This window comes from Neopelma chrysocephalum, unplaced genomic scaffold (genome assembly GCF_003984885.1).
Source record: "Neopelma chrysocephalum unplaced genomic scaffold, ASM398488v2 Primary Assembly neopelma1_87, whole genome shotgun sequence".
NCBI classification, from domain to species: Eukaryota; Metazoa; Chordata; class Aves; order Passeriformes; family Pipridae; genus Neopelma; species Neopelma chrysocephalum.
In genome coordinates, this window is record NW_020897749.1 from 1065085 (window position 1) to 1080119 (window position 15035).

The window sequence follows — 15035 nt, forward strand, 5'->3', positions numbered from 1 at the left end:
GAGGAGGAGGAGGGAGAGAGGGAGGGGGAAGGGGAGGGGGGAGGGTTTATCGCGCGGCCGATTTTTGGTTAAAATATTCAAAATGGCGGACGGAGGAGCAGCGAGTCAAGATGAGAGTTCGGCGGCGGCGGTGGCGGCGGCGGCAGGTAATCATTACTGCGTTTTACATATTCATATTCATACTCGCGCGCGCGGGGCGCTCCCCCCCCACCACCACCACCCCCCCCGCCCGCCCGGCCGGCCCCGCTTAGCATAATTTATTAGTACTCAGGATTATTATAATTAACGGCACAGGAGGGAGCGGGGGGGGGGGGAAAGCAGAAGGAGAAGCAGAAGCAGAGCAGGCTCCCCGCGCTGGGGAGACACACACGCACACACACACACGGTCCCTCCCGCACACGGAGCCCGCACGCCGGGGCACCGGCCATGGGGGCGATGGGCGGCGGCGGCGCGGCGAGGCGGAGGGGTCGGGGCGGGAGGGAGGGAGGGGAGGGAGCCGTGGGGGGGGGACACACGCGCCGGGAGGGAGGGAGGGGGGAGGCAGCCCCGCACCCAAAAGCGTTCGCGGGGTGGTTCGGCCGCCACCCGGCCCGCACGCCCACAATAAACCCGCTTTACATATTCATAGAGCCGGGGGGGGGTGGTTTGGGGGGATGCTGGAGGAGCGGTCCCGGAGGGTCCCCGTGAGCGGGGCAGGGTCCCCCCGGCGGCAGGGCGGAGGGGGCCGGGGGTGCTGCCCCTCGCTGGGGCCGGGCGAGGCAGAAACCCGCGGTTTCCTTATCGCTCGTCTCCTTGTGTCCCCCGCCCCCCCCCGCAGCCCCCCGTCCCCAGCCGGGGTTATTTCCCCAGAGCCTGGGCCTTGCAGCGTGGGGTGGGTGGGTGCGGGGAGGGGGGCAGGAGCACGGCGTGGTTCGGCTTTTTATTTAAACCTCCTTCCCCCCTGCTCCCCTCCCCTCCCCTCCCCTTTCCTTAAGGGGCAGGTTGGGTGGGGGGTGATCGGGGGGTGCGCGGGCAGAGCCCCCCCGTGCCCCTCGGGATCCCCGAGGGCTGGATCTGCACCTCCCCCAGGGCTGTGCTTGTCCCCCGCCCCCTGCAGCTGGATCTGCACCCCCCCAGCGCTGGATGTGCCCCCCCAGGGCTGGATGTGCCCCGGCGGGGATTGCCCCTTGCCCCCTTTGCCCGCGGGCTCCGGGGGAGCCCCCCAGGGCACGGCGGTGCCGGTCCCGTCCCTCTCCCCCGCGCTCTCCCTCTCTCTCCCTCTCTCTCTCTCCTTCTCATTTGAATAATGTCTAATTCGGGGAGGTTTATATTATTGAAATGGCCGCCTGGCTTTCCCCGCCTCTCATGTTTAGTAATTCAGACCTTTAATAACAGCCACTCAGAGCCCAACGCCGTGTTTATATTTTACATTCGCCCCATGTGCTTTTGTGGTTCAATATGATTCTTCTTTCTCGCTCTCTCGCTTTCTTTTTTTTTTTTTTTTTAAATTTTCTTGGCAAACCCACAGGGCCCCGAGATCAAACCCAGGCTGTGTGAGGAGAGGAGGGGGAGAGCCAGGCCCTGGCTCCTCTGGCAAGCGCCTAGGCCTCACTCTGCTGCTTGATTTATTTACTAATAACCAAAATGACCCCCCCATCTCCACTCCACCCCTGCCAGCAAAAACAAAACCCTCCTGGGGCCTGAGCAGCATCAGATCTGCTCATAGATTCTCAAACACTCATGTCTTTTAAATAAGGAGCTTATTTTTAATTTATAGCAACTCAAGACTGTAAAGCTGTTCCTTTCATATCTGCTTTTCAGAGGCTTGGGCATTTTTGGTCCCTTTGTCCTTGATTCTTTTCCTTAAAGGAGAGTTGCTTCTAATTTACGTTTCCTGGCACTGAGAAAGCTATAGAAGACACACTCAAAATCTGAACAGCTTTCCTCCTCCCTCTGAACACAAACAGAATTGAATACATTGAAGATAATCTTATTCACCTTCTTTTTACTTAATGTGGTTGCAGTTTAACAGTGCAGTGTGTCAGATGCTTTTGTCGCTGCTTGTATCTTTGACTGTTCTGGGTTGGTTTCTTTTTTTTTTCCCCTTTCATTTAGATTTGGCTTTCAAGACAGAAGATACCACTAGGCAGCACAGGGTCTAGAAAGGAAGATAAGTTTTCTGTGATTGTGTCATAAGAACACCAAGTGAAAATTGAAATTAATCCTCTTAAATGGTCTGGAGTAATTCAGTTTTAAACCAGATATTAGTCTACTTAGAAATAAAACAAATGGGCTACTTTAGAAAAAAGAGGCAGTAATTTATAAAAGGGAAATATTTATGCAGGGCTGGGTTTCAGATAAAACTGTGTAGGTTTTCATTAGTGACCATTGTTTTCACCCTGTGGAGAAAAAGGACCGAACAGCAGGGTACTTCAGAGTAGCAGTGCCAGATTAGCATGTAAACATCTCTGAAACGCGACTGGGAAGCGACTGGGAAGAGAGTTCACGTGCGAGTGCAGACGGCAGATTCCGTAGTTTGGTTCTAAATTTAATTTGTCACAAAATGCTGTGCTGCAGCTAATGAAAAGCATTTTGATTTAGAAAGTAACGACTCAGATTATTTATCCTTTTTCTTTCTTCACCCTTGGCGAAGACAGGCCTTGAATACTAGAAGGAAAAAAAAAAATCTGTAGAAGCAGTAATGAGACTGTTCAGGTGACTGACTGTTTCACAGACCAACAGCACAAGGCTGGCTGGACAAAAAGCAGTAATATGATTTCATGCCTTAAATAGCATATGTTTTTGCACTCGCTTCACGAGATGTGGTCAAGCCGATGATGTCATTGGCCAGAGGACAAGGTGCAGTTAATTTGATTTATTGACCTGGGGTGAGGTGTAGCACTGAAACCTTCTCATAGGGAAACCATTTATCTGAGGACAATTTCCTTTATAGCAGCAATTTAACCACTGCTGAGACTGTAGATATTTTATCCAGCATGATAAAAATGTACATTGTGCATTGCAACCAAAATTTCTTTGTCGCTGACGTTTTAGTAATTTTTATAGAATGGAATACTGGACAGTGGCCTTGTGCAGCCGTAAGGCTTATGATGCTGAATTCAGGTATTTACGTGCCAAAATACAGACGTGTTTCTCTCAAACATATAGCTGTGTGCCTGTGTTGTAGCTTAAAATTTTATTGGAATGTGCTGCAGATAGAAATGTGTCTTCACCAGTGAAGCCCATAGGCAACATGTTAGTGGGAAGCACCTTTTCCCAAACCTTGGCATCATCTTCACTTCTCGGAAGGTACCCAGACTAGTGAGTGGGTATTACCTCTCAGTCTTGAGTAAGGACTTTTGTGTTAGTTTATCACTGGTAGGTGTCAGATTTTAAGCTGCTTCTTGGACCATCTTCATGTGTGTTGGGTCAGAGGGTAAAAGAAGCTTTTTTTTTTCTTCCCTATGGACTACCTGGCTGTGGTGAAAGTGGAGGGTTGTGCTACTGTTGCACTGCTTTCTAGTTTTTATCAGGAGAATATATTCTATGTTGGCTGTCTTTTCAGCTTTTGAGACAGAAGTAAGACTTGTTCTCCCTGTGAAATAGTTCCCCCCGCCTGATTACATCTACTCAGTTATCAGGGTGATGCTGCGTTTTTTCTCTCTCCTTTTTTTTTCTCCCTTTTCTTTTTCAAACCTGACCAAAATTTAGCAATCTGACAGCTGGTTGGAAAACAGGCTAAGCTGTGCCAGTAGCCATGTGGAGCAGAACTGGGGAGGTGTGTGTCAGTATAGTGATTTTTAAAACTAGAGGAGCTAGACCTTACCCCTCACTTCCCAGAAAGAAGGGGGAGAATCTAAGCTTCCCAACCTGTCATTTAAAGAGGGGAAAAAAAAAAAAAGTCTCAGGTTTGCTGTCACTATCAATTTCTCAAAGGTTAGCCTGCAGCCATAATTCAAGCAGTAAGTGTTAATAGTGACTGCTGATGCTGGACGTGGATACCTTCTGAGTGCTTGTCCCAGCGAGTGGCAGCAAGGTTCCCTTCAACTTGGTCTGCCTGTTAAGCCTAAGGAAGCACCAACATAATCTGTGTTGGGAGTCTCTTACACTGTGTGAAGAAGTGCTGTTCTTACTTCAGCTTCATTATAATCATTTATTGCCCAGAAAAAGGGGGTTTGGAACACCACTGTCACTTAAATAATAGTTTTCAGGTTTCAAGCAGTAAGTTCCACAGTTAGAGGAGCTCACTTTTGCTGTTTATTTTATATTCAGATGTGTGAGGATAGGAAGGATTCTGGGGTAAATGTTTTGCCTGTGCTGTCCGGGATGTTTTGGTTGTGTTCATCTATCATCCAGTTTCTTTCTGTTAAATAGGGTTCAGGTCTCCCCCTAGGTTTGTTTTCTCTCCTGGATCTCTGGCAAATTTGCAGTAGTTTTTTGTAACATGCAGTAAGTTTTCATTTGTTTTCTTCAAATTTTGGCTCCTGTAGAGTTCAAAACAGGTTGCAGCATCTTTCTATTCCTCTTAAACTGTTGTTGCCCTCAGGACAATAATCTTGATACTGCTATTTTATACAGCTGACAATTAGGCAGCCTCTGCTACTTGCACTTACAGCTTTATTATTTTTATCTTGAGAGAATCAGTGACAATCCTGGCAAATGACTGTCTTCTATGACACACGTGTTGTTCAGTCTTGGTGACAAAGCTGTTGTCTAAAGAAGGTGTTGAACAAAATTAAGTATGACTTGAGTGTCCCAAATGTGATCTACTTGTCTGTGCTTAAGCTGGAATGTGAATGAAAGACTATCTCGTGCTGCTGGATAGACTTACAGTGCTGGCTGTTCACTGCTGCAGAGATTTGCTTCTGTGTTAACAAATTCCTCCTCCCCCCCTCCCTTTTCCAAATGTGCTTCCTTGTTACACAGGGCAAGTTAAGTGTGGGATTTGTTGGGCTGAGTGTAGGAGATAAATTTAAGGAAAGATACTGCTCTTGGTTTGTGTGTATTAAGTAATTGCTTGTATTTCACATGAAACAGTTTGACAATGCTGATCTGAGAAAAAAGATGCATTAGATGTATTTTCCTTTCTGGAGCTCTTAGCATTACATTTCCTGAGTCTTGTGAATAGGCCCTCATCCTGCTTCAGGCACACTTATTTTTCTCTATAGAAAAAGAAATATTTACTTAACTCTCAGTATTATTCCTTTCTCTAGTTTCTTATTTCACAGCTATCTAGGAGATACCCACATTCGTTAACTATATTATATCTGTGAGCTTTATAGTGCATTACAAAGTCTTTGCAAAAAGAGTTTTTTATAGACTGCTGTTGACTAATTGAATTAGTTTAGGGTTAATAACACAGCTGAGTGATGAAGTGTTGGTTTGCTGTAGAGGATTTACCAGGTTCCAATCCTGAGTTTGTCACCAGTTTCGCTTGCTCTGCTGTTCTGGGCTAAATCTGTGTAATGGGAATTACAGAGCACATTTTCACAGGGGTGTTGCTAGGGAGAGAATTAGCTAATGTTTTATAGTATTTCTGAAGGTGAGAGCGCTGTGACTCTTCTGCTTTGCCGCGTAACCGCGCGGGCTCGTGCCCAGGCTGAGCCTGGCGCGGGTGTTTGGGCGCTGTTGGGCACTCCCGGCGGTGCCGAAGGCCTCCCGTTGTACAGGCACAGATTACTGTCAGTTCTAACTACGGTGTGATGCAGATCTGCTCCAGGGGATGCGGTTCAGTGACAGTTTAAATCAGCCCCAGCCTGTCCTCATCTCCCTGTGTGTTCCTGCCCCCTTCCCTGCACCGGTGCAGATGGTTTGCCCGATTCCTTTGCCGAGCTGGTGCAGGGAATTGAATTGGCAGAAAACAACCCTCGCCAAAAAATAATGAATGGTTTTTTTGTTGGTTTAGCTCTCTGAACTGGCTTACGATGAGATTAGACAAATAGCAGCACCAATCAAGAAAGAGAACAAGAAGCACACGTGTTGACCCAAGTCTTCTCATAATTTTGTTCTCTCCTATGGCTTTCCTGCTGGCATAAATGGGGAGTCATGCTCTCAGCCATGTGATCCTACCACTTACTTGGCAGCCATCCCAGCGCTTAAATGGTTTGCAGGATGCTCTAGCTTAATTTGCTAACCTGGTGGAAAACTAGCCCCAGATTATTGTGCATCTTTGGTTTATGAATTGAGGTTGGCTCCACAAGTGCAAGAGAGAAGATAGAAAGAGCCATGTGAGTGAAAGTGGAGGAAAGGGAAAGAAGGAAAGGAAATGAGGCTTCCTCTTTCCAAAAGCAGCAGCAAGTATTCTGGTTAGCTTAATTGTGTAGCTTTGCTTTTAGATTGACATAAACCACTCTGAAACCACAGTTGATTGAGTTGATGAGCTCAACTTGATCTGAAACAGTACTGGCCAAAGGGAAGCGATGGAAATGTGTAGCTGGGGGCACTATGCTGGATCTCCTATTCTAGCAGTGGCTTGTACATACATCACTGAAGCCAGAAAATAAACTGCACCTAAGCAGAAGAGTAGCTTAGAAACCAGTAGATGCTGAAAATTTGGTGTGGTTTGTGCTGTCATAGGTATGGTTGCATTAACAGTGGCAAGGACAGAAACGCAAATAAAAATTTGTGGATAAGACCTTTAAGTGGTTCCCATTTATTTAGGGCTGCTTACAGTGAGACACCTCTCTAAAAATGGACTGTGACTTAAAAGGACATATTGACAGAAGGACTTGGGAAATTACAGACACCATTACTCCCGCTAAATTTTGGACTGATATCCCTGTAAAGCAGCCTTAAAAGAACCTTCACCAAACCCAGGCATAACTGCTTCAGCCACTTAATATGATCACTCTGAGACAGATTCATCTTTTCTGTAAATTGTAATACTGTGACAAGGAACCTTTTGCTCATCATTCCTTTTATTTTTTTTCTTCCCAGAAATCTGATTTGGCTGTATAGAGATGAAGTAGCATATATAGCATGTTTGACACTGTATGCCAGGGCATGAAGCTTTGGAAAAGGAAGATATGAACATCTGAATTACTAAAATAGTAAATACAGTTGAAGACTTAAATATAAGTGTAAAAACCCCTGTTGAATCAGGCTGGAGATGTAGCTTGCTTCTTTTTTCCCCTCATTTTCTTTGAGGGTTGGTAGGAAGTCACCATGTTTTTTGCAGCAAGCTCCTTTGCTGTTTGTTCTCTTTGTCCTTTCGATGATTCAGTTTTATTTGAAAAATACCACGTGACTTAGTAATTTGTGCCTGACCATACCAGTGTGAAGTTGTGGCTTTATACTACTTGGATACAGCTGAAGGGAAGGAATATACAGTGGATACAGGTAGAAATGACTCAGATGTTTGAATCACTCATTTCTACATTATTAGTTAATACAGTCTACTGAATGGGAAATGAGATTCAAGTTTCTTTCAGGAATTCTGTTTGCAGAGATTCCCTTCTGAGCATTCATAATTTTTTCTTACCTGATGATCTTCAGTAGTTTATCACTGTTATTTGAATTTTCAAATGTATGTTTAAATAGATACTTTTTCCAAGGCTGTAGAGAGATAGATATGCCAGTAAATGCTATCTCACTTCCCTACCATCTCCTCTGGGAGCGTTTCCCACCCCATCTTCCAATGGCATGCACATATGCTTTGGGAAAAGTACCAGAAAGCTTGGGCTGGGGACAGCTTCTAGCTCTTGGTTATAGCAGCAGAAGACATTACTGCTTCTGGCTGTCAGAGTTTCCTGTTCCCCTGCATCTGTTGGTGTATCTTCCCATTCAGGTACTGTTTAATCCATTTGAGTTCAAATTAGCTGGGTTAGGAAAGGCTGTGTGTGATCTGCACTGCCTAAAGTAGCCCAGATAATTCGGATTGAAATCTGTGAGGGATCCTCTGAGTTGCTTTGTCATCACACCTGAGAGTACAGTTCATGTGAATCAAATTTAGGGGTGGGCTGCTGCCCAAAAGAAGAGGGAACATAAGCAAGGTAAGTATTTAGCTGTCACTTTGTGGACTGTTTTCCATGACAGAGACTGTGTAAAACTGTCCCAGCTTCCTGCAGAAATGTGTTGGGATTGTGTGAAGAAACTGGAGGTAGAAGGGCAAAGGGAGCAGTAGCTTCCCACTTGTAACCTTTGTTTCTGAATGAGGGTGTCTGTTCACAGTGTTGGAGACATGTGGCCCTTTTTGGCTGTTACTGAACTTTCCAGTGATACTTTTCTGGTTTATTGAATTTATGTTGCTCTGAAGTACACAGTGTAAATTGCTACAAGTATTTCCAGTATCTCAAGTGAAGCCTGCGACTTACAAGTCATTGCCCTTAAACTTTATCATTACCTGCTGTTCCCTTTCAGCCAAAATATAGTTATGTTAGACAGGTTATGGCAACAAAGTTAGCTAAACTTGGGAGGGTAGGAGTGTCTTTTGGAACAGTGGAGAATTTACTCTTCTGTGTGTTTAGTCTGAGGTCCAGTTTGTGCAGGTGGTGCAGAGAAGGGCTGAGCAGTCTGTTGCATGTTGTTCTTTACCTCTGGCTCAGTCATGTACCGGGCTGCAAATTCTTGGTGTTTGGGAATGTAATCAAAGGAACTGTCCCTGTGCTTGCCCTGTTTTTACACTCTTCCCTAGGTGCCTGCTGTTGGAGGAGGGTCAGGTAGATGTTTGATCAGAGCCTGGATGGTGATTTTAGTTTTCTCTTTCGAACAAAAAGAAAACACTTTCCCACTTATTTCCCAGTGCATCCTACATTTTGTACCTGGCTCCTTTCCTCTTCTGAGGTGCTCAGGAGCACCATAAAAGAGTTCAGGTAAGATGATGTTCCTTGTCTGCTCTGCACATTTCCAGCTCTGGGAAACAAGTGTGAGGTTGCTCCAAGGGCTTTGCTACTAATTTCTTCCCTACCAGGGAGCTTGAGAAATGGAAGCTCCTTTTTCTCTCTTACTTTGTGCAGATAAGAGGGTGGGTGTTAATGATTCAGCCTCAGTTACTACTTCATGTAAAAGATCCACAACTGAGCAGATTTTCAACTCCTTAAGAGCAGTTGAGGGTCTTGAGTGTGAGAATTATCCTACAGACAGGGACTGCAAAAATCTGTAATTTTTGAGCTAATTTTGTTTCAAGTCTATTCCTTCTCTCATCACAGTGGGATACAATGGCATTGCACAGAATGTCTCCTCTCAGTTCTGAGAGATGAAAATGCTGTGGTTTATCATTATATGGTTTAATTTGGTTTGGACCCTGGTTGCAACATAGGTGCACCTTATTATGTGGCTCAGGTCAGTGATGCGTAAGGGACTTGTTCCAAATGTACTAAGGCATGACTAAAGGCCAGTGCCCCAAAACTTCCAGAGAATGTGCTTCTGCCATGCCTGTGTTAGGAAAAACTACTTCTTCAATATTATTCTCAACACAGTCAAAATTGAAACTGGATCCAGGCACATCTTATAACATTTTTTAATGATATCTGTAGTATTTCTGAACTAACAGCTAAATTTAACAACATGTCATTGTATTTAAGTGCTTTTACACTTAAGTTTTCTGTAATTGTGGATGATGAACTCTCAACAGTGGGAAGAATTTGCTATAGGGAAGTTTGAATAAAGGCATAAGGAGTTAGAATAGTTGTGTGACATCTTAAATCCCCGAGCCTATCTCAACTTGATTTGTTGGGGGAGAGAGGGGGGACAAGTAGTGTTTTTTGTGTTGTGGTGTCATTAGTCAGATTTGCAAGTGCTGTGGGCATCTCTGAGGATCCTAGCAGAATATTTTCAGTTGTTGCTTCTGTTATAATAGTGATACAGGAATAATACAAGGAAAAATACCATGTACAGAGGTGGGCCGGCACTTACATATTTGCATTCCCCTGTCAAGTGTTAACATAAGCAAAAGTTAGACTTAGCAGAAGGACTGTTGGAGGAAACCTAATTCAACAAGTTCATTTTAAAGTTATATAAAAAGCTTTTTAAACTCTTGAGATAATCTATAATTTTCTGTGTGCACTCAGAGAAGCAACATTAGTTGCTTAAGGAGTCAGTCTGTGAATCTTTCAAAAAGCAAAATCTGCTGCAGACAGTGGTTTTATTTTTCTTTACTTATAAAGTGGTGATTTCATATTGTGCAAGTTAAAGATAGAAGTGCTGTGTTTACTAGTGAGGAAGGGAATGTCATTGTCATTTGTCTTATTTATATGACAAACAGGTTTGCCAATTGTATAATACAGAGATTTAAATTTATACTCAGTTGCAGAGAAGATGCGAATTCTGCGTTTCTGATGTAACTTGTGTGAGGTTTTATCAACTTCCTTAGTTTTCTGAGTTTGTGGCAGTTGTTTTAAGTGTATTTGGTGTATTAGGATATATGGTTGGAGTCATCATCAAAGGCAGCATCTGTTCCTAAGGTTTTTAAAAATCTGTGAAAAACTGTTTATTTCCTTACGTTTCTGTGGCAGGGAATAGATTGATGGACTCCATGATTTCCTTAGAATGTGTTGTCAACTCTAGTAATTTCCTAAGTACGCTGCACATTGTGGAACATTAGTTTAAACTTGGGATTTTTGTGGTGTCATTCTTCAAGTAGTGGTCATCATTCTTGGTTGTGTGAAGAAGAGAATACTGAAGACAGAGGCATATGGGATACAGCTGTCTACTAATCATCAGAATTTGAAACTCCTTGTTTTATTGTTTGTGTTCTCTACTTTGTTGCTCGTTTGTTGACCCTCTTTATAAAGAGAGCAGAGCCTGGGGAGGCAGGTTATTTCAGTACTTTTGGCTTTTGGTTTTGGTGTAATCAGTGAACTTGATATCAGTAGAGAAAGTGGCCTATGAAGGCATGAAGCCAATGTGGAGATGTGGTGCTGTTGTTTAATTGGTGACTGGGGCAGTTTTGTTTTCTTAGAAGCTGAAAAAATCCCCATCGTTGTGTACTGAAACCGTTTAGACACATTGACTAATTACATGTAGTTCTTGTGGGAGTGTTCTTTGGTCCAGCAGTAATTTATAGATTGCTCTTTAAGAACCACTGAGGTAGCAAATAAGTATACTTTACTATATAGCGTGGTCTGTTTGTTAAAATTTGTTTTGAAAACAATTTCTTTGGTGCTAATCAACCATGAGGTTGAACTGTGAAACGCTATGTGGTATTACTGACCTGCAACTCTTGACTTTTTTTATTCAGCAAGTTAATATGAAGAAGTTAATTTCCAGGTGCATTTTCCTTCATGTGCCTGGGTGATTTATTTCAATAGATATTTCATCTTGCAGCATCAAATGGGGCACTTGTGCATTTTATACTTACCTGCTGGTCAACAAACATTAATTGCGATCTGATAAATTGGCAGCAGCTTTTTTGAGTTTTTGAAGCTTTTGCGTTCGTGAATGGTGAGGAGCTGAGAATAGCAGATATTCCTCATGTAAAACAGGGCTGTTTAGAGGAAAAGGGATGATGTTTTTATTTACAAGAAAGCTACTCTGGAGTTGTTGTCTGAGCCGTGCGGGTTTGAAGCATTGCATGAAAACTGCGACTGGAGTCTGAAGGCGCTGCTCGTGCAGCCCTTAAACAAAAGGAGTTGTGGGCTCCAAATGTGGAATATGCTCTTTATCAGTTAGTTCTGCTGCTGTGTGACATTTCCAGTTTGACTATGGCTGGCTGGCTGGCTGAAGTAAGAACTGGAAAATGTTGGTGGTGGAGGTTTTTTGTTCCCCCCCTCATTTCATGTGTAAACTTGTTGTATATGTTTTGTTGTATATGACTGCAGTCATATGCATGGGAGAGGAAAACACGAAGAGAAGAATTACTCTACTACTGGAGAAATTGAGGAACACTGGGAGAAAATCATAATTTTTTCAATTAGACTCTTTTTATCATGTATATCAGAGCTCTTTATATGTGCCGGGGTGTTTAGCAAGTCTCACACCAGGTGAACAAAACAAGAGGTATTGAAAAGGCAATCCACTTACAGCAATATCTTATTTCCTGTGTTGTTGGCTAGATTTTTGTTCGAATAAGAACATCTATTTTGTGGCAGCACGGGTGCTCCTTGATTCTGCAGTGAAGGCAGTATTCTGTGCTTGATACTAGCTAGTTGCCATGGCAACAATTATGATGTCATGAATTCAGCACAGTGACTTCACTGCAGTGTATTTTATCTTTATTTTCAGTTTTCTTCAGATCTTTCTAGCAAACCGAAAAGCACCTACATGTCGTAGTGTGACTTGTTTGTTATGTGATTCAGCTGTACTGATCCAGAAAGTTTGCAGATAGGCATGAAGAGAAGAATACATTTTTTTTTTTAATCACTCAGATGTGGGTTTTTTTCACTCTGAGAGAGAAATCTGTTTTTAAATCTCAAAATGAGAGTAGCAGTGTCCTGTTTTGTCTCTTCTCCCAAAGTAATTTTGTTCAATCCTGGCTTGCCTGTCTTAGTCCTTTTCTCTATAGAAGCAGGTGAAATGTTTTCTCAGTCTCTTTTCATGGGTTTCTTGACCTGCAAATTGTAGCAGGAAACTTCCTGCCCATCAGCCTTCGGAAATGGTCACCTGTTTTCTGCTCTCTGAGCACTTCCATTTATCACCAGGTTGTGCACCTCCATTTCACAGGTAGCAGAGCTGACTGTTCAGTGTACACTCTGCCCTCTGTTGCTTTCTGGTAGTCAAAGAGAAGTGTTTAGCATTTTTTCCTGTTTTTTGAAAATGATATGACTTCCAAATTTAGCCCCAGTAAAAATGCCAATAAAAACATTTGAGTTTGACTGGCCTGCATTTCTTTTGTTGACATAACTGTGTGTCTGTTTAGAACTGGCTTATTGGCTTAACTCAAAGGTTGCCTGAGACTCCTGGGCCATCAGACTTTACATTATCAGTGAATAGTGCAGAGTGTGTTAAAGTGGTATGCCAGGTATTTTTTGTAAGGCTTTTTTTTTGCCCTTGATGAGTAAAAGGTTCTTCACCTTTGGCTTAGTTTGACAAAGGTAGTTTCTGTGTATAGATAATGCCTATGTTGTAAGACTAGAAAGCCTTTCTAATAGCAGGAGAAACTGTAGGATGTGCTGATTTCTTCCCATGGCTTATTGCTGCAGTGATCATTTGCATTAAATTATCTTGAGCATAAATCCATTTAGATGAGGTTAGAATTAAGTGGCCTCTTCATATTTTTCTCCTCTGAAGAAAGATGGAGACTTGAAAAGCAGCCACTAGCAAGTGGGAGGGTGTCATGGACAGCATGTAAGGAAGATGAGAAACATAACAGGAAAAAAGAAGTTGTCTTTCTGCAGAAGAGGAATAATACCCTGTGTAGCCTGTCATTTGTGATAAACACATCATGGGAGTTGAATTGTGACATGCTGCAGCTGGAGTTAAAATGTGTGATTGAGATGTTTTTGTTAACGAGCTACTAATGGAGCAAACTACAAAGCGCTGTGGCAGGTACGGTTGTTCCCATTCCCTCAGTGCAGAGGTCCTGTGCCTGAAGATTTCCTGGTTTATGTTGGTAACAGCTGTCCTTAGTAGCTCTTTTCTTTAATCAGCATAAATGTGCTGGTGATGGGGTAGCTTGTGTTAAATTCTCTAAATGCTTTTTCAAAATTGCAAACATTGTTATCTTGTTATAATGCCTGTGCACATGGAGGGGTTTATTTACTTAAAGAATACTGGCGTGATTTAATTTGTTAAAGCTTTTGGTCTTTAGACACCTCAGAGTAGCCTTTTGTGATTTAGGTGTTGGGATTTGTTTGTTTGTTTCTGTTAATTTGTAAACATTAGGGTTTTTCTAAATATGTAGGTTTTCAAGATGAAATTGGACATGGAACTAGAGGATCTCATCTAGGCTTTCTTTCCCACAGAAGGTTGGACCAGGTGATTTCTTCAGGTTCCTTCCAGCCTGGGCTAGTCTAGGATTCTAGGATTGAGCTTTTCGAAGGAGTAGGAGCTTTCTTAAAGGCAAAATCATATCACTGTGCACGAAAAATTGCTAACTCAAAACTAAGTTTTTAGTCATGTGGAGATTGGATTACTCAGTTCCCAGCAGTATTTGCATGAATGAGTGTTGCATTTAGAAATAGTATTATGGTGGTTAATACCAGACTGAATATATATGGAATTTAAAGCTCAGGACTGCAGGTGTGTTGGCAATGGCACTTCTTCTGAAGAAGTGAAAGGAGAGTGTAGAAGTTTTTTTTGGAATGCTTAGGAAAAGTGAGCAAATCTACGATACATCAGTGTGTCAAAATGAAAGGGAACTTGGAACGAAAAAAGCGAACAAAATTTTACCGTGTGAGTCCCTTGTTCTCTTCCATGACTGTGTGGGCATATGGCCTGTGTGCAGCAGGAGGGCAGAAAGGAACCCGCTGCACTTTCCTCAAAATCAACATTTAGGAAGCTGGGATGATGATGTGGGAGGGAGCAACAACAAGAAAACACTACCACCCACCCAACTGTTTTCATTTAGACTTACTGAATGAAACCACCTAAACTTTCAGTGCTCTCTTTTATTGCACTCCAAGTGCTTCTATGAGAACCAGTTGTGTTTTTGCCCACTGGGACTTGGAAAATAAATAAGCAAATTGGAATTGCCTCAGTCAGTGCTGTTGCTTCTGCTTAAGAGTACAACATAAACCAAGTACAGACCATTAGTGCTGAGTTCTCATAACGGGCTTCTGCATGTTCTGTTCATCTGGGGACTGTAGAATTGGCTTTATAAGTTATTACCAATACTGGTAGTGCATGGAAAAATGGCAAATATTGGTGAAAGTATGGGAAACTATTCATCTTGCATTTCAGGATAAAATGACAGATGGTGGTTTGAGTTTGTGTTTGTTCAGTGTCTTGGCCTAATGTGTGTGGTTTGGTGCTATTTTGGTTGAAGCTTTGAAGAACTTTTCTCCAGGTCAGTAGTTTCAACTGGATTTCAGTGGAAAGAGTTAAAATGCTTGGATGTGTCTTTTTGCACTGCCTTCTTCACAATCCAGAGCCAAATTTGGTTCAGAACTGGAAAGAGAAGTCAGCAGAAGAAAGTGGAGGCTTGAAGGGCTGCTTGCTGCTGTAGGAAGGTTGGGAGGCTG

General features: G+C 43.0%; 1 protein-coding gene and 1 long non-coding RNA gene across 9 annotated transcripts in view; one reads left to right on the forward strand and one right to left on the reverse strand.

The window, feature by feature from the left end:
• Window positions 1-3: 3 nt before the first annotated feature.
• Window positions 4-15035, forward strand: part of POU2F1 (POU class 2 homeobox 1) — a 129245-nt gene continuing 114213 nt past the window's right edge. For 5 of the 8 annotated variants that reach the window (XR_003535724.1, XM_027692607.1, XM_027692606.1 and 2 more), the window contains exon 1: window positions 4-146. Coding sequence is in view for 7 of the 8 variants with exons in the window: in XM_027692607.1 (XP_027548408.1) it covers window positions 83-146 (64 nt within the window). In the remaining variant the exon portion in view is untranslated. The remainder of the gene's footprint in view (window positions 147-15035) is intronic. The other 3 variants (XM_027692601.1, XM_027692602.1, XM_027692609.1) reach the window with 2 other exon arrangements.
• On the reverse strand, window positions 6935-12020 carry LOC113971992. Its single transcript, XR_003535727.1, has 3 exons — window positions 11938-12020; window positions 8512-8618; window positions 6935-7533 (listed from the first exon to the last, which is right to left on the reverse strand). It is a non-coding gene; the product is annotated as an uncharacterized LOC113971992 (long non-coding RNA).